Below are 22,017 nucleotides of genomic sequence, written 5' to 3' on the forward strand. Positions count from 1 at the left end.
CACATCATGTACCACGTTCTAGACAGGGACTTACCCTTGGCCATACCTAATGGAGCCAAAGAGGATATAGCCTGGGGCCTGGCCATCCAGTCTGCAGACAGAGAAGGGCCTGCAGAGCAAGTGTCCTTCCCCTGTACCATGGAAGCCATGAGATGAGCTCACAGTGGTCCTGTGCCCAGCCATGTGCAGGAAGCTACGTCTTCCTGGGGTGGAAAAGGAGCAGAGGACACAGAGAAAGAGACAGAGGGCTGCCCACACAGACAGCCTGGCAGAGGCCAAGGCTACACCTGGTTCCAGTGGTCTTCAGAATCCTCACTCCATATCCCAGAAGCTCCTTTGGTTGAACCCTGTTCCCCACCATCAAAGGAGTCAGTAGCAGATCTTCCACCTCCCCCCCGCCAGAAAATGCTGCTTGGTTCTCAGAACTGGATGTTCCTTATTTCCCATGGGTCTTCCTCCTGGCACATGAAGCCAAGATCCTCCGGAGACTTGCTTATTTCCCTAAGCTCACATCAAGCTGTGTTTCAAATTAGAATGAAGAAATGGAGAAGAAAAGGGATAGAGAGATCCGTGGGGGTTCATGTTGCCTTGAAGCACACCGACAATGTGTCTAGGAGCCAGGGCTGCTGAGTATCCAGACACCGCTAATGCTCCAGCCACCCTGGGGAGCTTCCTCCCGTGCCTGCCAGAAGGTTCTTTTCTGGAGCCTGGAGCCACGGAGGGTGCTGCGTCACATTTGTTTCTTTCCTGGTTCACTAGCTCACTTGGCTCCGGGGCTATTTCAATATGCCTCCTACTCGATGCCAGCTGCTTGGGGACAGGGGACGCATTTCCTCTTCTCCATCTCCTCCTCCTCCATCTCAAAATCCCGTGACACATAGCAGAAGAAAGAGCCACACCACAGAGCCTGGAACAGGAATAGAGTGCCAGCAATCTTCATTTCTAAAGATCTGATTGTCATGCAAGAAGACCACCCTGAAACTCAGTCAGGTGACAGACACCTGCATCCTGAAGGACAGGAATGAGGTGCTAGAATGTGTCATTTCTGTGGTTTCTCCTCATCAGATGCCAAATTCATTTTATTACAGTCCAAACAAGAACTAGAGGCTTTCGACTGTGGCTTCACCGGAGCTGGGACTGTGAATTCTGTATTTACAAAGAAGTGCGGTGCGTGTCAACAGGATTAAGGGTTAATAATGGTGTGATATATGCTCAGTGTTGTATGTGTAAATATTTTCTATAAACTTGAGTGCCATCCTAGAATTAAATGTGGAAAAAGAAACTTGTGCATTAACTTCAGCAAAGAAAATTTATACGAAAGTAAATAGACAACCCACACACCACTCTACTACAAGAATTCTAGAATGCTCATGATTTTTAAAATATGTAGTTTAATCTTATAATTGCCTTTTTTCCTGTCTAGCAACTAAATATCTTATTATGCAAGAGAAATAGGAAAGGAGAATGCCATCGATTTCCAGAATCTATTTAAACATTTTTTGCTTTTTTTTTTTAACCATCTGTGTGAGACCATTTCACCAGGTAGGAAAACTTTTCTCTCATTAAAGCCAAATTACATTTGAAAAGTTAAAAAGCTTTTAGCAGAACTTGTCAACAGTATTCTATTAGTGAAAATACAGAGATGGAAGGGGAGCTAACAGCAAGTAATTTCCAAGGTAGAGATGCTTTAAAAGTTATGTACATATATAGGCCAGGAATGGTGACACATACTTGTAATCCCAGGTATTTGGGAAGTAGAAACAGGAAGATCAAGGTTCAAGGACAGCCCTGAAAAAAACTAGCCTGAGACCCAGTCTAGAAAACAAAAAGACTATGGGTACAACTCAGGAATAGGTTTAGGAAGTATGAGACTCAGTTTAAACCAAAGGACCATAGAATGAATATATATAGTGTATATATATACATACAGTAATGTATTTATATGGTATATATATACTATATGTACTATATTCATTATGTAAAATATATTCATTATTCTATGCACTTATTATATAATATTTATTATATATCCATTCATATAATCATTATATTCATTCACATATATTATATGTTCATTATACAATATGTTACTATATTAAATAATGTATATTATAGATTATACTGTAGATTAGTAATTTATTATATGTAATATTGTGTGTGTATGTGTGTGTGTGTGTGTGTGTGTGTGTGTGTGTGTATCAGCAAGACTTCCATAAATGAGCCATTAGCCTTACATCAAGGAGTGATATTAATTTAATGTCCAGGGTCTTAACGCGAGCTGTCCTGCGTTTCCTCTTGGACTGAGCTGTCTCAGAATTCTGTGAGAAGCACAGTGAGAGAAACACAGTGGTGGCTCATTTCCAGCCACTTAGGACGATGGCTGCAAACAGGTCAGAATCCGTATGACCTTCTAATTTGATGGTGGAAGGGAAGGCTTGTAAAGCGACTGAGTCATTCCACTTGAATTGCATAAGACAGAAGTGTAACATGAAAAATTACATCTGTCCTGTTCTATTCTGACTCCCGCGCATGACGCCGGTGATGTGGAATGCAAAGCGTGTCTACAGCCGGGACGCACAGGCAAGGCCGTGGACCTCTGACATCAACCCATGGAGAGAAAGCCACATTCCCCCCAAAGAGGGGCTGAACAGGTGACTGTGATAACTACGGCGATGGTAGTGGTAGCATACTAAGAATGACAATAGCAGTAAGGCCACTGCTGTCAGAGATGAACAATCGGGCTCTTTACCCAGTATTTTATCATGTCATCTCATTTAGCAGCTATAAAACTCTATAATATTCTCCTTAATAGATATTGTTACTACAGTTTGCACAGTAAGGAACTATATTCTACCAAAGTTAAGAAACTTTTCCCAAGGCTGACAGCTAGTGAGATAGGAGCTACGATTACTGTGGGTCCATATGCCGTGCCCGTGATCTTGGCAGGACTTGGTTGGAATCCATCTTGATGAGATGGAGAGCCCAGGGAGGCCCCCAGTTTGCTTCCCAACAACACCATGGTGTTTGGCTCCTAAGGTGTAGTTGTGTAGTTGGACTTACCCATGTCCAATCCTTCCGCTGCGTGCAAGCATGTGGTTTCTAAAAAGGAAGTATTAGAGAGATAATGGATACTGCATAATGATTTAAATGTCCCAAAAGCTCTTGTGAACAATTTAATGTAGTTTTTTTACCACTCACTAGGTTCAAAAGTTGCTATGTGAAGTCCTTACCTAGCTTGAAACTTCTGGAATCATGGACAAGAGAAACAATATTCTCAGTAATGAATTGCTGCAGAATCTTTCTGAAGTGCAGCGGGATGTTATCTGTAAGTCAGGAAAGGGTTCTTCTGCGGCCCCACAGAGAGCAGATTCGTAATTACTTCCATGTTCTTGGCTTTCATCAGCTACAAATGGGAAATTACACAACTCTCCTACCTATGTCCCAGAATGATAAAGATCAGTTCATGTGTGAACACAAAAGCTTTTTTCAATATTTATGGAAAGGAAGAAAGGAAGTCTTATCAGAATGGAAGAGATTGCTTTTATTGTTACAGCCACAAGATGAAACAGAAGAATTTTCACAAACACGCAGTACACCTTCCATTTCCGTTTTCCTCGGTGACAAGCACTTTTTCTCCCCCTCCTGCTTACTGGCAGGAGTTTACTCCCGAGAAGCCACTCACTGCCTTTCCCTCTCCTCTCTGCTCTGGATTGATGACTGGCAGGTCCTCCTGCAGCTGGGGACCCAGTGTGGGCCTCGGTCACCCTGGGAATAGATTAGCATTTGCTCTGCACAGAGAGAAGGAAGTCTCCCACGTTAAGAAGAGAGCAACTTCATCTTAATTTTGCTTGTTGAAGGCTTTATATAATACTTCTAAGGAAACAACACCCTGAGGCAGGTCCCTTGGCAGATGAAATGCTGTGGCCGCGTTATTAGAGAACATCAAAGCTGTTTAGTAGAAACCAAGGCGCTGGAGAAAGGGCTGGCATCTGACTGGGATGGAAATGAAGAACAATCGGGCTCTCGCTCAGGCCGTATCCGGGCAGCAGAGGTGTCCTGGAGAAATGCTTGTTCACAAGCTGCACATCTCCCCCTTAAAAACCACTGAAGTTAAGAGCATGGGCTGGATGGCATCCGCTGATGGCTGAAGGTAGCGCACAGCTTCAGATGCAGCAACTCGGGGCCGCGTCCCCCGGGCACTCCCCACAGCCCAAACATTGCCCTTGTTGTGGAAAAATGGCTGCCAGGGGCTCAGTCTTCATGGCTCTGAGGCTTCGCCTTTAGAGGCAGGTTCGGCCAGAGTCCTGCGCCCCTTCCTACAGAGGGGGTCCCCGTGGCTGATCTGGCACACGGGCTTGAATCACCAAGCCTGGGGTTGGGGCAGGATGGGGAGGAGTTGCAGGCTAAAATGTTGATCCAAATGCGGTAGACAATGGAAATGACATGACTTTGGGTTCTAAACATTAGAATTAAACAACCAGGAATTGCGAGAGGAGAATGTCAAGATATGTGCTTTGACCAGGACAATGAAGAGCTATTAGTGGAGATTTATCCTGGTAAAGTGACTGAACGTTAAAGAAACTGAAAATACTCAAATGTTCATATTTGAATATATATACATATATAATCATGGTCCATATAATTATGTAATTATGCTATGTCCTTTATACAGGGGACATAATATAATTATCTATAAATACCAGAATGATGCCTCAAACACGTCATAGAACTCCAGGAAAACAATGAAATAATTGAAAGTGTGCAAACTATTGACAGTAAACTATATGCTAACCTCAACTATATGCCACAAGAAGCCACATGCATGGCAATGAGAATAGGGCACTGGGTGTGGGCAAAGATCATGGTCTGAGGCCAGTCCACTCCCCCGCCCCGCAAAAACACATCCACCAGACCCCATGCCAACCAATGAAAGGTTGAACGCAGTAGTGGGCGCCTGTCATTCCACACAGGCCTGTAGAACGGAGGACTGGGGTCTAGGCCTGGTCTGGGGAGAGCCACAGAGCGGTAGAACGGGAAACTTCAGCTGCACCCCTCTGGGAGGATGCCCAGAGGAGACAGCACGAATGGATTAAGACGCAGCATATGACATTTGCTTGCTCTGCTGGTTTGGAGTTGGAGGTGAGGGAGCAGACAAGGAGAGAAGACACTGGCAGTCTCTGTGGTGTCCTGAGGGCCTGGCTCGGGCCGGTGGCCACACAGAGGCAGGTGTGGCGAGGCAGGCCAGGTCCCTTCTGTGTTCAGCCCTGCAGTGGACCTTCAGGTCAGCCATGTGTCTGCCCACGGCAATTCTACAGAACCCAGAAGTCACCCCGGGTCTCAGCCATATCAGAATTTACGTTAGGTGAGAATGATATTTAGAGAAATACTTGGAATAATACCCAATTCATATTTTCCTCAGGAAGCATTGTCTCTCTGTCCTTACCAAGTTCATTGGAGAGGGTGCTGAGTATGCCCGTCTTGGTGTACATCCACCTGGAATGTCTGCAAAGCTCTCGCTATGACGCGCTCCCATGAGCCCAGCCCTGCGGTGATGATTACGTGTATGACTCCCTTCCTGCCAAGAAGACCCTTGGGTTCCAGGGCCACTGCGGGTTCCGGTTCACAGATGAGGAGACCGAGGCTTGGAGAGGGTTAGGAACCTGTCTGCAACTGGTTAAATGACACACCCTTGAGCTTGAGCTCTTCTGATGCAAAGCTTGTCCTTACAAATTCCCAGAAATGTGAGACCCAGCAAAGCCCAGGGGGTCCTGGGAGAGAGCACAGTGTACCAATTCGGAGCTGTAGCATCTGTTTCTTGAAGACTATAAAAGAGTCTGAAGCCGTAATTCTTCCAGGTAGCTGGAGGGTTTCCATCACGGTGGCAGGAAGCAGGATTACAGCTAATGTCATCCTTTGGCAGTGATCGTAATTCACTTTGGTAATTACTAAACCACCCTCCCGCTGCCCGCCCAAGGAAGCGAGAAGTCCCATTGTGGACAGAGGACAAGAGCTCCGAACGCCCCACAGGCTGACTGAGCTGCGAGACTGTTGGCATGGCTGTAGATGGAAATATCCCAGCTCTCGGTTCCTGACAGGCCAGCTGCATTACAATGTCATGTCTGCATTTCTCACATGTATAGGGAGCTAGCTTTTAAGTTCAGGTTTTTTTTTTTCTATCTCATCCACTTCAACCATTTTCTTTCTTCTTTTCCATTTCCTGGAGTTGATCTTGATAAGTATTATTCTCTATGATCAGGGGCCCAGAGGAATTGTCCTCCCCGTGTTCCTCCCCTGCAGGTATCTTCCTTAAGTCTCACTGAGTCAGTCCAGCCATTTTCTAACTTCAGTAGGAGTAACCAGTGCAGTTGCACATCATACATCCCTGCTGCCTTTTCTGTTTACTTGATCTCTGCCCTGCCCCCCCAAAGCCTGCCTGCAGCCAGCTTTTCCCCACCACCTGTGACATTGAAAAATACTGAGTGCTCCCGGGAGAAGGGCTCGTATATATGCTCCTAGGGCAGGGCCTGCAGGTCTCCAACAGCTCGGTTGTTTGCATGTGCACAGTTGTAAAGTGGCTCTAAATCTTAGACTCAGCCTTGCTCTGAGGGGTCTGCTGCTCATGTGTCAGTCAAATGCCTAGAGTGTCTCACAATGTCCTTCCATTGGGCGTGGTGCCCCACAATTTCTGGGGTGACATACTTCACTGTCTCCAGTAATCCCACTGCTGGTGTTCATACACAGTGTGAATCCCTCCGCTTGCCTATAGGAGAAACCTACAGCTTTCTCTTAGCCACTAGCATCCCACAGAGGTGATGGATGGGTGGAATCACCTCCATGACTATGTTATACAAGGCACCGATGCTCCGATGCCCATTGTACTAGAGGATTCTCCCCCTTGCTGGCTTTTTTTTTTGTCAGTCGTGAGGCTTGAACTCTGGACCTGGGTGCTGTCCCTAACTCTTCAGCTCAAGGCAAGCACTCTACCACTTGAGCCATGGTGCCACTTCCAGTTTTCTGGTGGTTCATTGGAGATAAGAGCCTTACAGGCTTTCCTTCCTGCCTGAGTTGGCTTTGAACCACAATCCTCAGATCTCAGCCTCCTGAGTAGCTGGGATTACAGGCGTGAGCCACTGGTACCTGGCTCCCTTCCTGGCTTTGAGGAAGCCGGCAGCTATGGTGGAGGCCCAAGTAGAGAAAGGACTGAGCACAGCCTCCAGGAACCAGAGGTGGTCACTGACCAGAATGAAACTGGGGCCACAAAGAGATCAGACTGAGCCTGAGCATCAGCCCACAGCCCTGTGACTGCTGCCCTGAGTCACCACGCAGAAGGCCCAGTTGCCAGACCCGTAGAAGATAAAGCATGGCTGTTATTTTAAGCCAGTAACTTCCTGGTGATTTGTAGCACGGCAATGGAGAAGTAGTACACCTTCTGATTTTTGTTCTTTTCTTGTGTGGTATCCTCTTACTGTGGATAGCTGTGGACAGCTGCATACTAAGGGGCTACAGGACACCCCTAGCACAGAGACCTGCCTCTTACTGGCTTCGTGACCTTGAAAAAAATCACCGCGGCGCTGTCTGAGCTTCACTCTCCTTGTCTGCTCATAAAGACAGCACCATCCTGCATTCCTCTCAGGGCTGCAACGGAGAAAAGGAGACAAGACACAGAAAGGTCTTGGTACAAATATTTAAGCCTGTTAAATAAATCACAACTTCCTCAGGGAGGAGCCTTTTTTACAGCCACAGATTGAGAACCACACAGCAAAAATCTCTTCAGCTTTGATTTTGGTGGCGTGTTTTTTTTTTGGTTGGTTTTGGGGATTTTGTTTTGCATGATGAAGCCATAGAAAGCATTAATTACTTAAGTTGGTGTTGGACAGGTAGAATCTTGCAAATACCCAAGCACACTGTCAACATGACCAGGTCCAGGGTTTGGCTCACGGGTGGCATGCACAGAAGCTGAACCATCCCAACAACATCTGGCTGTGGTCTCCCCAGAGAGGGCCATGAGGACACCAAATGGCCACATCTATGGATCTACAATCTGTGCTCCAGAAAAAGGGATCCTGCCCACATCCTTTGATCCATTTCCTCAGAGAAGAGAGTTAGATCAAGAACTGATATGCCTCTTGAATGTCTATAAACTCTGACAGGGAGAAGCATGTTCAGAACGGAAGAGGTGGAGGACAGGGGCCTCATGTTCCTGTTTCACTCCTACAGGTTGATAGACCAATGGACAGAGGAGAATGGTGAGCTAGGACTAAAACTCTGGCATCAAATCACCAAATTCTCTATCTTACCGTAGGCAGGAAATGAAATTTGATTCTTTGCAGACTTTCCTACCCTGAAGCGCGGATTCTTTCCTGCAGCTGTCCAAAGTTGAATCAGACAGTGTTTGGGGTTTAAATTTTATAACAGGCACCTTGGTGTGTGTTATTAGGTTACCACATTAGAAATCAATAGCCAGCAGAAAGAAAATAAGGTCGATGCTCCAGAACTTCCAGTGCAAAAGTTGAAATTGTAATTTTCGTACTTCTTGGCCTGGGCTTTCCACCCACCCATTCCCTCCTAAACAAAACTGTAATAGTTCTATGAAGATTTTAGAAAGAGTTTACGGAACATTGCAGAAAATGTTTGTAGGAGCAGTATGCCCCCTCATTCTTACATGACAGAGACTCCAGGGATGGAATTCCAGATGCAGGACCAGCCTCCAGGAAGCTGACTCTGCAGCTGGCTGCCTTCAGCACCTTGGAGAGTTCCCACTCTCCCTGTCCAGGTCTTCGCCCACCAAAGGCTGCACACCACTGCTCAACTGTGGATGGAGCAAGAGAGAATGGGAGGAATCTTTGTCCCTAGGCATCCTTCATAGAGTGAAGAAATTGCTATCTGTGTTGAAATTTCCCTTGTGTATATTTTATTTCTCTTTCTTCTGACTTCATGAAGACTGAAAGAGACACTTGATGGATAATGACATTTGCTGCTGTAAACCTTCCTGTGGCGTCCAGTGTCACTCAGAGGAAAAACAAAGCCCTGGGGAGACCTTCCAGAAACTAGGAACTCACTTACCTGTCTGGTCCCAGCTCTTTGCATCCTCTATGTGTTCACTCAGTCCTGGGTTTCTTTATACATACTGCAGGGCCATCTTTCTCCCTTAAAAAAAAAAACAAAAAGAGTAAACTGTCATCAACTTCGTGGAAGATTAGCAGAAAATCATTCAGCTCACCTTGAGCAAAGAGTGGAGCTTTTTAATCTCACTGTAATAAAAGAAACCGAATACACCATTATTATGCTACCTCAAAGGTAAAAAATATTTTAAGTCCATCCTTTGGTCTTAAATTCTATACATGGTGTTTGAAATGTCTTTCAATTGGAATTGTTCATCTTTGAGGTGACTCTTATTTTAACCTTGACTCCTTGAGTTTTAATTTCAGAAGAAAAGTGACTGGAAAGCAAACAATTCTTGCTCTGTGGTACTGAACATATAATTAAAATTCATCAACAAGATTAGAGCTGGGGTTGGGGCAAACACAAGACTCTAGGTTTGATCCCCAGCACCACCAAGAAGGAGAAACAGTTATTAATATATACTCACTGTGCTCCAATTTTGGAATTCTTGCTAATTCTTTCTAGCAATATTTTCTGTCACAACTTCATCAGAAATGACATACCCAACTCTGCCTTGTGAAATATTCCCTCTCTCCCTTCTTTGCTGATCTTGTTATCACCATGTAAACATATATATGTATAATTGTATGTACTGGTTCATATGTGACCCAAATGTATACTGTTATTTGTAAATGTTATCTGTATAATGTATACATAGTCATTACTACCTACCAGTCTATCAAGTTAGCTTCTCTACCATAATGTAGAAAGATCAGAGGTACCATTTCTGAACTCTGGCTAAATTGTCCACATTTTATCGGGAGTATGTTCCGTGTTGTTTGCGGTCCACATAGATTGCATGTTTCTCAAACTCCACGTAAGTGAGTTTGGCCTGTTTTCTTCACTGCTATTTCTCAGTGCTTAAGACACTGTGGCACATAGCAAGTGCATGAGAAATATGTGCCAAACAAATGAATTAGTAAATGCATGAAAAACACCCCTGCTGAGGTAGTAATACCAGCTCCATCTTATATTGGTAAAACTTGGGCTCGAAAGGATTCTAAAAGCGTGGTCAAGATGGTACAACTGGGTGAACCACGGCTGCAGTCTGTGGAGGCTGAGGTCTCAGCTCTCTGGCTCCCAAGTCAGCCCTGAGGTCCTTCCTCTGCATCAGCATTCTCTCTCCCCAGAAGCCTCACCTGCTCTTCTTCTCCCCTCCCTGCCCCCCACAGGAAAATCTCTGAGCCCGACACTCAGTCACACTTGTGCATCACTGAGGGAATTAACTAACTCCTTGTCATCCTGGATGCTGTTTTCTAAGAACTTCTAAATCTTTGCGTGGTGCATCCAGCTCTGGCTTCCATCAGTGACCCCTGACAATGGGGGGTGGAGCCCCTCGGATGCCCTCTTACCTCAGGTTCATCTTTGTCCACATGTGAAGGACAGAGGATGAGCAACAGGGTTCAAAGCAGGATGTGATTTGCAGTGTTCTCCCTGCCCTGCAAGCGAAGCTATCCATCCTTGGTGACCTGTCCAACGACTGTCTAAACATGATTCAGAGACATTTTCTTTGTCTTCAACATGACAGTCCTGCACCTTAGCAAGAGGTATAATTTCTCCTCAGAGAGCCAATTTTCCCGTCTGCCCGCTTGCAATCTACTATGATTTTCAGAGTGCAGAAACTTTTTTCATAGTCCTTTTCCCCTGGAGGTTAAAATGATATTTTAGATCCAGAAATAGGAAGAGAAAATTTCCAATTATACTTCTGGTGTTTTATTATTCCAGCCAATCCATATAAATGCAAATAGTAGAAAATTAGAAAGAGTCCCTGAATTCGCTGTCTTCCCTCTGTGATGGCCGAGCTGCCCGTCACCAGCATTCACAAGGTGAGCTTGTTAACGCAGCCGCTTGCTTTCTGTGTGGAAGCAGCAAATAACACCTATTGGGCTATCTAATTAGCAGCCCCACCAATAGTGCTGGGCAGAGTAGAACTGCCGGTTTCCCTGACAAACCCCTGCCAGGTTTCCTGTTGTACTGGAAGCACTTGAAATGGTGCCCATTGAGCCCCGTGGTGCCTCCCAGGCTGTGGCGCACCGTTGTTCACTCCATTCTGTGAGTGCAGGTGCTCCAAGTGCGAGGTGCTGCTTGGGACGAAGTGAGGAGAGCAGAGCTGCTACAGGCCATGGCCTCCCCATAGGACCAAAGCCAGTAACCATGGCAACAGAAAACAGAGGACGTAAGCACTTAGTTCACCAACTGCATTAGCACCTCCACCGTTCATCCCTCTCCACATAATCAACTGGGAAATGATGACAAGAGCTTCCACTTGGGAAGTTTATGTTTACTGTTTCAACTATTTCAACAAACAACAGATTCTCAGTGACCTCAGCTCACATTGTGGCCACCAAGCACCCCGAGAGCTGGATGGAGATGGTGGATAGAGACAATGGCTCACCAGACACTCTGACCTCTAATGCAGTCCTCCTGAGGCTGCCTTTCCCCACCAGAAGGGAAGGCCCAACCTGCCCCACCCCAAGCTCCTGCACAGAAGAGGTGACGGCAGAGCGGGATTGCTGGGGTGGGCTGGTGTCTCCTCCACACACCTCCTGGGGGAGAACATGCTGGTGAAGTCCTGCCAACACTGCTGCTGCTACCATGGGAGGGAACGGATCATAACAGCAAGGGAAGCTGGACCAGCAAAATTAGTTCCACCAGCTTTACCTATGCTGGCACATCTGCATCCTGAGCCCCATCGGAACTGCAAGCAAAGTGATTGCATGTCACACTGGTATAAAGACCCAAGTCTAGGCTGGGCATGGTGGTACACACCTGTAATTCCAGCTACTCTGGGAATGAAAATAGGAGGATTGTGATCCAAGTCCTGAATGAGAGTGTATAACCCTATGTGATAGACAAATCAAAAAGCAAAAGAATTGAGGCATAACTCAAGGAACAAGGTGCTTGCCTAGCAAGCCCTATGTTCAAGCTCTAGTAAGACCAAAGGGCAGAAAGGAAGGAGGGAAAGAAGGAAGGAAGGAGGGAAAGAAGGAAGGAAGGAGGGGGAGGAAGGAGGGGAGGAAGGAAGGAAGGAGGGAGGGAAGGAAGGAAGGAAGGAGGAAAGGAAGGAAGCAAGGAAGGAAGGAAGGGAGGAAGGAAGGGAAGGAAGGAAGGAAGGAGGAAAGGAAGGAAGCAAGGAAGGAAGGAAGGGAGGAAGGAAGGAAGGAAGGAAGGAAGGAAGGAAAGGAAGGAAAGGAAGGAAGGAAAGGAAGGAAGAAAGGAAGGAAAAGAAAATTTTTAAAAAGGATCAGACTCCAAACTCTGCCTTCATAGTTAGAAAATTAGCCCTGTGTGGGGTGTGTGTGTGTGTGTGTGTGTGTGTGTGTGTGTGTGTGTGTGTGTGTTAGAGGGACAGGAATAAGGAAAGAAAGAAAATGTGAATATATTTTAGAAGAAAGTTTTAAGTATATCAAGGATAAAAGTGGGGAAGAGTAGAAAAAGAAACATTTCCTGTTTTCCACCCAGGAAAGGCGAGTTGGAAACGCGGCTGGCAGTTTCTGTCTGTGGCGTGCCTACGTTTGTGCTGAGTGCATACACACCGTCCAGCAGTCCCACAGCTCCCGAGCCTTAGACACTGACTGAGTGGGTAAGATGGGGTAGGCCCACTAGACACTGAGGTCACCCTTTACACAACTACTTAAAGAATTTTAAAAGCTGGAAGTGGCGCTGTAGCTCAAGTGGTAGAGTGCTCGCCTTGAGCTGAAGAGCTGAGGGACAGCGCCCAGGCCCAGAGTTCAAGCCCCACAACCGAAAAAAAAAAAAAAAAAGAATTTTAAAAGTGATATTTTTTCCAAAAGCCAGGGTACCCTTCAGGCTTTTTGCTAGATATGTTTTTCATATTTTGTTTTTACCCAGTCATGAAGGGTTCCCAGATTCTTGCCATTTCAAAGGAGAAGATGGTTTTAGATGGCCACTCTGTGACCTGCGGCCACCACCCCTCCCCGCCACCCCCCCCCCCCGTGGTGTAACTTAACATTAAATAGGAAGTAGTACGTTAGTGCTTCCTTCTTGGCTTTAAAATGAGTCTCTCCTTTTGTTGATAAAAATCTATTTTCTCTATCTCTGCATCCATCAGGCTCCATTTCCCCCCTAAATGACTTTGGTCTCATTGAATCTTAAAGGGGTACAGAGGGCCCATCTTCTATAGCTTCCTGTGGAGTGCCCAAAAGTGTTCCCTTTGGGTTAGATAGGGACAGAGAAGCCCCATCTGATTTAGACATTGACCTGAGAAATTCAGCTGGCAGGCTGACTAGAAGATCAGAATTGGAAGTTATCAAATTATTCTTTAAACTAAAAGAAATTGACGTGATATTAGTGTAATTAGTGCTATTAATGTTGTGCTATTATTTTTAAGGAATCATAGAACATGAGCAATGGAAATGTCTGTGGGTTTACCATATTGAATATTTGCAGAGAAACAGCATAATAGAATGGCCTCAGCCAGAGCCTCTGAGTAGGCAGATCACAGCTATCCTGCATGGACAAGCTTTTACATTGATAGTGAGTGTCTCCTAAAGGGCTGGGGTTCGGTTTAAATCCTCTAATGGCCTACAGGAAGAGGATTCTTGGCTCCTCAGTGAATCTGGCTGTTTTTGTTTCTGTTGTAAGAACTTAAGAGAAATACATTTTATTTTTGAAATGTAAATCTGAATGCTTCTGCATCTAATAGTTTTAAAACCCAAGCCTTAGGCTACAACATTTTTCTCCACCTTTGAATAAGAACTTTTAAAGCCATGACCTGCCTTACAGTTACATATACAGAGAATCATAGGTTTACCTAAGTCCAGAGTCCCCGGGGCTAGGGCAGATAGCCGGCAGCTTTTAAGTTTGAGGTGCTTTGTTTCTCCAGTTTATCTAGGTGTTTACGCTCAGGTCATGGGTTTGCTTCTAGAGAGACTGTGTTATTACCCCGATGGAAGAATATTTTTTAAATATTTCAGGTTCCATCTGCTTCCCTCATACCTAGAATGTTTGATGAAAGAGAGAACAGCCCCCAAGGGGACGGGTATAAATTTGAATCCAGCCAACACAGGGAAAGTGAAGCAGGTAGCATGCTGCATGTGTGATTCCCCCCCCCCTTCCACACCACCTTCGGTAGGGTCTGTCACCGCACAGCCCACGGAAGCATCCCGAGACCTGGGACCGGCACTGCTGCCTCTGTGGAGACACACATCATGCATGTGTGTATTGAGTTCTGGAGTCGTGACACCAAGCCCCAGGAGAGGGTAAAGGGAGAGCAGGCCCCAGGTCTTCAAGACCATTGCATCTGCCATGAGGGCCAGGGGAGGAGGGAGAGACAGGCCAGGCCAGGGGGCAGAGCGCAGAGCTCACACAGGATCAAGCGTCACTGACCTTTCAGATCACCCCTTCCTCTAACTAGTCTTTATGGCGTTATGCCAGCTCAAATCATGCTTCACTTTCATCTGGGGGGCAAAGGTAAGAGGAGCACCTATTTAGGGCCAAGGACAGAACTCAGACCCCAGAGGCCTGGCATTTCCTCAACACCAAATGAGGACTGTGGCTTGCAGTTTGGTTTGGTTTGGTTTGGTTCAGTGTAACTACTCACCCTGAATACCACTCTGTGAAGACCGTATCACTGTCTGAAATGAGTGACTGAGGACAGTGTGTTCCCGGAGCTTCCAGGATGCCGGGTCTGGGGACTGTGTGTGGCTTTCAGGGAAAATGTTCACCATATTGCAGAATGCAACATGTACAGACACTTCCCATATCACCATACTTTGGAAATAACACACAAGTCAATGTTACATTATTCTTTCTTTTTAAAAATACACCAGGAGTTTTTAACAGAAGGGCACTGGGCCCTTCCCCGGAAGCCCCAAGTGTTGCCACCAAGCCGAGCTTTGAGAAGCTCTCCCAAAGGACTGCCCTGCCCCACCTGCAGCCAGCTAGGCTCGCTGGTGTTTTTGTTGTCACCAGCAGTATTTCATGTTTTAAGACTACTAAAGGTAATAAATACCCAAGACAAAACATCAATCCTTATATAAATATATTTGCACTCAGGATTTGCACTCAGGGAAGGGAGGCAGGAATTACATCCAGAGAGCTCCGCTCATGTCTAATTGATCGATTTATTGATTGATTGACACACTGTGACACTATTCATCTTAACTTTGGTTAATTCAACAAGTCTATCTTATAAACTGAAGCAGCACAACCCAAAATAATGGGTTGAGAAATCACATTGAAGAGAAATGTGGCCTATACATACTTTACAGTATTCAATAGTATGATATCACAATATTGCAGACAGGGAATAAAAGCATACTAATGTCATGACTATAAAAAATGCTCACAAGATCTGCAGAAAAGGATGATCAAAGCAGATGCACCCATCTTTATCTGGAAAGTTACCAACTGAGCACATAAATAGTTTTTTTCTGTTACAATGGAAAATTTCAAACAGGTTCACACTCTTTAAAACTCAATTTACTCAGAACCAGTTAGGAGAGGAGAGGTATTTGCAGAGTGGGAGGAAAGCAACGCTTAATGGTAAAGCTACAACAGACTTCCAGCATATCAGTCACACTCCACATAGTTTGAGATTAATTCCCAGAGTTCTTTGCACACTTATTCATCGTTTTGCTCTTCGAAAGGAAGTTTTTTTCATTCCTGTGCCAACTCCATTGCGAAAGGACCTTTTCATTGACATCTTCTCCAAAATTGGCTTTAGAAAAGCTAGTCCCTCACTCCCATCCAGCCTGTCTGGGCAGCTGTTCAGCAGGATGAAGGAAGAATCGTACTTTCCAGACACCTGGCAATTCAGATGAGGGAAGAAGGAGAGAATGCAGCTTCAGGGTTAAAAGTTTATTTCAGCAGGAACAATTTTCAAAAGCTTACGGCAATAAACCCAATATATCTTAATCTTAAGGCAGAAACTTAGTCAAATCACAACATATATTTTACCTAGATACAAAAAATATTATTTGAAGGGATACCCATTTGTCTAATTTTTATACTTTTTATGTAATTGCTGCTATTCAGTATTTCTATCACGCACGGTACCTAGTAATCTTGCTGCTGTTATTTTGTAAGGAATATTTCAAGTGGCACTAATTAGTCCTGGGAATAGTTTTAAATTTTCACTTGAAAACCACCCAGGAGGATGAAACTCCAGGGTTTGGGAGGTTCTGCTGAGCCTCCTACCAGCAGTCCCGAGGTGCTGCGGGGGGGGCCCATTTCTTGAGCTCCGGGATCTTCACCTTGGGGTGAGGGTCCCGTCCTCATTGTGGGCTGAGGTCTGGATGGCGCATGGGAGCATTGGGGTGCTGACGGTAGAGGAGAGTGATGTGAACCCTGAGTGCTCACGCTGCGCTTCCAGCCCCATGCCTGGGGATGGAGAAGTCAGCTTGAGAGCAAAGGTCAGACACAGTAACAGCCACAGAGACCAGGGGCAGCGCGGACCTGGGCTTCCGCTGGGAATTGTGAATGCCTGTCATGTTCTCTCTCCTGCCTGGTTTCAGAATTGAGAAACACACCAACAAGGGACAAACACAAATCACATCACTAGCCAAAGCCGTGATCACCAGTGGTCTTAGAGCCCCATGCATCACATGCTTCATTTTATTTGGTTCCACAGTAAAGCTAGACTACTATTTCCTCTCTTTTATACTGGGAAGCCACCTGACTAGTGGATAAAGTTATTTGAGCTGATACTTTCTGACTCTAAGCCCAGGTTTCTCAGCTGTACCAGAAGTGTAAATTCCGAATTATTTTATGAAAAAAATAAAGAAATCTACTGAAAAGCAAAAACAGAAACAAAAGCCAATCCACGTTGCACCAGGTAACTTGAGGAGATGGGTGGGGTTGGGAGGGGAGACACCAATTAAGATGCATAAATGCATAAACTGATGATAAGTAGAATTGAAACCCCTTTATACAATCTATAAATATCCACTTTTCTGTCTTGGTGTGGGAAGTCAGGTTTGGCCTCGGGATCCTATAGCTGGAGGTTGAGGCTAGGTAGGGGTCCAGAAGGTTCTCGGTGGCTTTCCTTGCCTTGGCTGGTGACCTGCTGAGCTCTGCAGTTCCCATAGGAAGCATCCTACTGATCCCTGGGGAAATGATGAGCTTTCTGTGTATTGTTTCCTTTTGGATCTGGGAATAGTCAAAGACAGTTTCATAATATTGGTTATGGGGAAAACAATTTTACAAGCACCACTGTGTGTCTTTCCCTAAGGAATAAAGCAGGGGAAAGACAGCTATATTAAGTAAACAAGAAATAGAAAAGCGACAGATGCAAAGATTAGCCAGAGGACCAATTATATAAGTAACTGGAGATAGTTATTTGGATACAGGATTGATGATAAGTAAATGATAGTTAATTGCCATCTATTTTAAATTACCACCAACTCAGCCTAGGTATCAACTACAGAAAGGGAAACGATTCAGAGATTTCCAGAAATACTCAAGATCTGCCACCTTCACCTAACAGGAGGCCACGTTCTAGTTCTGAGGTCCCTAAACCCTCCCTGAAAATATTGCAATACCCTTTTCCCGTTGGAAGGCATTTTGTGCTGAGAGGAATGTTATACATGTTAACAGAATAATATACATGTGGCCTGCTGCTGAGCTTTATGAAGCTCCAAACAAAATCATAAAATCCCATAAGTCCCAGATACATCATCATCCCCCCTCAACAATCAAATTGGCATGCACACTAGCACCAGATGAGGGGGTAGTAATGACAGCAAAATTGTCACTTGCAAAACCACAAGTGTGGAAGATGCAGTCCAAGGTGAAATATTTCATTCGCAGGCAAGGAGGTCTTGTAAGTACGTTAGAAGAAAGAACATTCTTAATTTTAAAAAGCTACAGACAAGTGCCTCTTGTTCAATAGAAATGTCATGAGAAAACCTTTGGGGGAAAGAATAGAAAGTAATTAGGAAGACACTTGAGAAAATAGGCCAATTTATGGATTGTGACTCATCAACTTGATCAATGTGGTGTCTTATCAAATCAATGACTAAATTAGAGTTGAATGCTCATAGGAGTAGAACAAGAAAAAGACAGCTATCTTAAGTAAACAAGAAATAGAAAAATGGCATATGCAAAGATCGGTGAAAGGACCAATTGTATAAATAACGAGATCATTATGTTTAGATGCAGATTTATCATTTAGAGTTTGTGTGATAGCTCTTTATCCTAAACTTAGTGTCATAAACTTCGTTGATCTCAGTCATTACAATGGAAAAGATTAACATTAGGTGCAGAAAAGTTAAGTTCACAATGTCATGAACAACCACAGATAAACCTTCTTAAAATATTGGAAGAACTGAAATATCAACTGAAATAATATTAGACATTCCAAAGAAAATCTTTCATTTTCAGAATTTCCTGAACAGCTCAGGAAATACAATTAGGAGCTCCATGAAAGCCCTTAATAAATACATGAATTAATATTTTATGTACTCTTTCACTGGAATTTAAATTGTTGTCTGTATTCTTCATCTGGGAAATGTCTCTATTTTCTTGCAAAATTAAGAAATTCATGGCTTCAAAAAATAACTTGTGTTTTTGTATAATTTGGATGGCTAAATGTTCACTGTGACTATGAGCCCATGCATGCAGAGTAAACAAAATGTCATGGCAAAAAATTAAACATTTTAACTTTGAAATGAATGTTTCTCTATGCAAGAGATAACTCGAAGACAATTTCCAACAACTTTTATATTGGCCAGCATTTCTTCTGTCCTAACAATGCCTCTTTTGACTAATTTCAGGAATCTGTTTATACTTTTTTTTCTTGAAAGCTCTGGAAACAAAGAAAATTACTTTTCTGTCACATATTCTTTGAGTTTATTTTGTATCCAAATACTCTGCAATTTCACTCATCTATTCAAACAGAAAAAAAAACAGAGGCAAAAAAGAGAAAAGCCTTACCTTTGAAGACAGAGCTGGATAACACCAAAACACATGCATGGTGGACAGAGACAGAACCAAGATCAGATTGAGTTTCAATGGGCTGCAGAGTAGAAAGGACAGAAAAGGCTGGATTTAGTTTCTCATAGGCAGTATCAATTTAAAAAACATATAGAAATTCAAATTTTCTCCAGGCAGAGGAATGCAATGCTTTACCTAATCATTTTGGACTTCCTAAAATCCGTCCAGAGACAACAAATGGGTGGTCTTATTGTCGAGTTCCTCAAACTTACTGTCAGCTCGTCCTTGGAAGGCTCTTTTATAACAGAAAGTTCAGAAGTAAAAATGTCACCATGTCCCATCTCATATGACTAGTTGGTCTGCCTGTGGCCTTTTGTTCTTGTTAAGTAGGAAAAGGACAATAATGTACACACATTGTCATTGAGCTCCTTGTGACTGACTTCATTAAAGGTTACCATGAAGAATGCCCTTCAAAAGTCTGTCCTCTGTGCTGTGCTCATCGAGACGTGGAGGGCCAGAGGTCTCAAGAGGAATGAAAGGTCTTGTTTTGTCTTAAGAGCTTAAACTTGAAAGAAGGCTGGCATATTTCCTTGAATGTCTCCCGCATCTTGTTTCACAGACTGGTGCCAAAGAAATCACTATAGGACTTGGCAAGCAATGTTTGTGCATTAACTTCTCAACTGTGGTTTTCTACAACACTTTCTTTTGAACTACTGTGAAGGGTTCCACTAGTTCTTCAGATCAAGGGACACACTGTTCCTGTTCTGGGGCCCTCTTCAAGTTCCAGACCCAGAGTTCTGTAAGCACCTGCTGGTTTGACCATTTCTCCCTAGGGTACCAGGTTCCCCGAAGGCCTGGACTGTCCTTGCGTGTCAGTGGGCATTGGCGGAAGCCCATTGATTTGGGAAAGCTCAGTACGAACAGATGCTGCTGAGGTTGAGGTTCAGAATGTAGGAAACACCAAGGGAGATGCTTTCTGCTTGGATGGCCCCTGCTTCTGAGATGGTGCCAACATTTCTTTAATACAGAGGAACAGAGGAAAGCGCTTGCCTCCTTCAGATCAGCATATTTTGGAGGACAAAGCCGCCCTGCGTCTGGCACACTTTCTGCCTGCTTGTCAGTACTGTGTTTCTTTCTTTGGGAAACTTCCACTCTGCATGGTCCTCATGTGACTGTCGACCATGGAGTTCCAGTGCGACTCTCCGGAGAAGCAGAGAGCATGGGGCCAGAGCCAGGCTTGGGGCAGGGGATATAGCATTATTGTTTAGGGGGTCATCTCATGGCCAGCCGGTGGCAAAGGGCTGGCAGAGCACAGAGGGGATGAATGTCCATGTTCTCTGTCAGTTTCTTCTCAATCCTAGCTAAAATAAATACATGAAAACCAAAGGAGCAGAAGCGGGGCGGGGGCGGGTCACAGCCGCAGTATTCTAAGGGCTGAGCACTTGAATAGGTAGCGCTGAGAAGGGCTTGCTGACAGTCCTTCATAGGCTCAAGTCTGCCTGAAACCAGCCACTCACTGCTTTCTGCGGGACCTGAAGGAGGTCTCATCAAGGAGGACTAGAGAGAAATCTTTTTAAGGGTAATTCGCATACCAGGTGCCCTCCTCACTGACTTGCAAGAAGGCTAGATTCTCTGGGACAAGGTACAGAGAAGGTCTCCTGACAGAACGGATCGGTTAGGCACGGTGGAATGCACAGGCACTTCTAAAAACAAAGACTGGGAAAATACTAGACCCAGTGCAGAAGCCAGGGGTCTCTTCTGTGATACGGCATCCAACACACTTCTAGGCTTTAACCTCAACGAAAGCAACTGGAAAAGCCCTTCATTAACTGCCCTCCCTAAGAGGAAAACTTGGAAATCTAAAGACATGAAGGTTCCCAGACAAAAGCACTCCAGCCAACTGCAATGCTGGAGGCCTCCAGTCACAGATCCAATAGCACACAAACCCCCACGGGCCTGCTGCTGCCTACTCAGAGATCAACAGACCCACCAGACACAGCACAGTGAGTGAGCCAGAACCCAACATGAACAGTACAGGCAAGAGAGAATGAAAAAGAGAAAAGAAAAAATATTCTTTGAAGGACAAGAAGTTCTATTTATAAAACAAACAAACAAAAAAAATGAAGCTGTGTGAGAGGAAAAAATAGAAAGACCTAAACAAGCTAATGGAAATTAAAACTAAAGAAAACTCCATAGAAGGAACGAGAGACATGGTGAAGTAATTCCTCTAGACCTTATAGGAAAAAAAGATGAATTAAAAAAGTAAGGAGAATGAAAGAATAAGACTAGTCCAAGAGACCCAACATAAAACCAATTGGAATTCTGAGAGAGAAGAATGGGGAGACACAAGAGCTTCCATGAAAACAATTCAAGAACATTTATCATAAGAGTAAAAAAATCCATCCCTGCACAATGGATAAAATCAACTTATACCAATAGACATCATAAAATGTCAGCAAACTGGATTTTACCAGTGTCCATATCAGACATCTCAAAAGTGACATTAACAACCTAGTCTATACTGGAACAATGCTTTCAAAATTTGAGAGGGGAAAATGTAGCCAATCTAGAATATTGTTCCTACCAAATCGTAAATAACCTGAATTACTTTCTTAATATGAAATGATAATACAGATTTTCAGATACATAAGAGTACAAAATTATACTTCCTGTAAGACTTTTCTCAGAAAGCTACTCCAGGATGTGCCCTTCCTTTATAGGCTAATTGTACATAAACCTGTAACAAGGAAAGTTCGAGATGCATCCAAGAGATGAAGATGGGAGACAAAAGAAGGGAACTCCCGGGATGACAGCTCTCCATTGAGCTCACAGGGACGGTTGTCACCTGGGCAACAGGGGAAGGGAGGGACATGTGCACTCCAATGAAAAAGAGGGACAGGCATGCACTGCAGTTCCAGGCCTACTTGAGCCTGTGAAAGGTCGATCAGCAAGCACTCT

At 44.4% G+C, this 22,017-nt stretch overlaps 1 protein-coding gene across 1 annotated transcript; it reads right to left on the reverse strand.

The window, feature by feature from the left end:
• Positions 1 to 15,719: 15,719 nt before the first annotated feature.
• On the reverse strand, positions 15,720 to 19,274 carry Nps (neuropeptide S). Its single transcript, XM_013021916.1, has 3 exons — positions 19,255 to 19,274; positions 19,060 to 19,141; positions 15,720 to 15,931 (listed from the first exon to the last, which is right to left on the reverse strand). The coding sequence occupies exons 1-3, from the start codon at positions 19,260 to 19,262 to the stop codon at positions 15,752 to 15,754; spliced, it is 270 nt and encodes an 89-aa protein (XP_012877370.1). The 5' UTR covers positions 19,263 to 19,274; the 3' UTR covers positions 15,720 to 15,751.
• Between the last annotated feature and the right edge of the window lie 2,743 nt (positions 19,275 to 22,017).

The sequence above is a fragment of the Dipodomys ordii genome, unplaced genomic scaffold, assembly GCF_000151885.1.
Source record: "Dipodomys ordii isolate 6190 unplaced genomic scaffold, Dord_2.0 Scaffold58, whole genome shotgun sequence".
Classification (NCBI taxonomy): domain Eukaryota; kingdom Metazoa; phylum Chordata; class Mammalia; order Rodentia; family Heteromyidae; genus Dipodomys; species Dipodomys ordii.

Coding starts and splice junctions, on each gene's coding strand:
- Nps (XM_013021916.1), bottom strand. Junction 15,932..19,059: donor ATCCAGCTCTGTCTTCAAAG/GTAAGGCTTTTC, acceptor CTGAATTGCCAG/GTGTCTGGAAAGTACGATTC.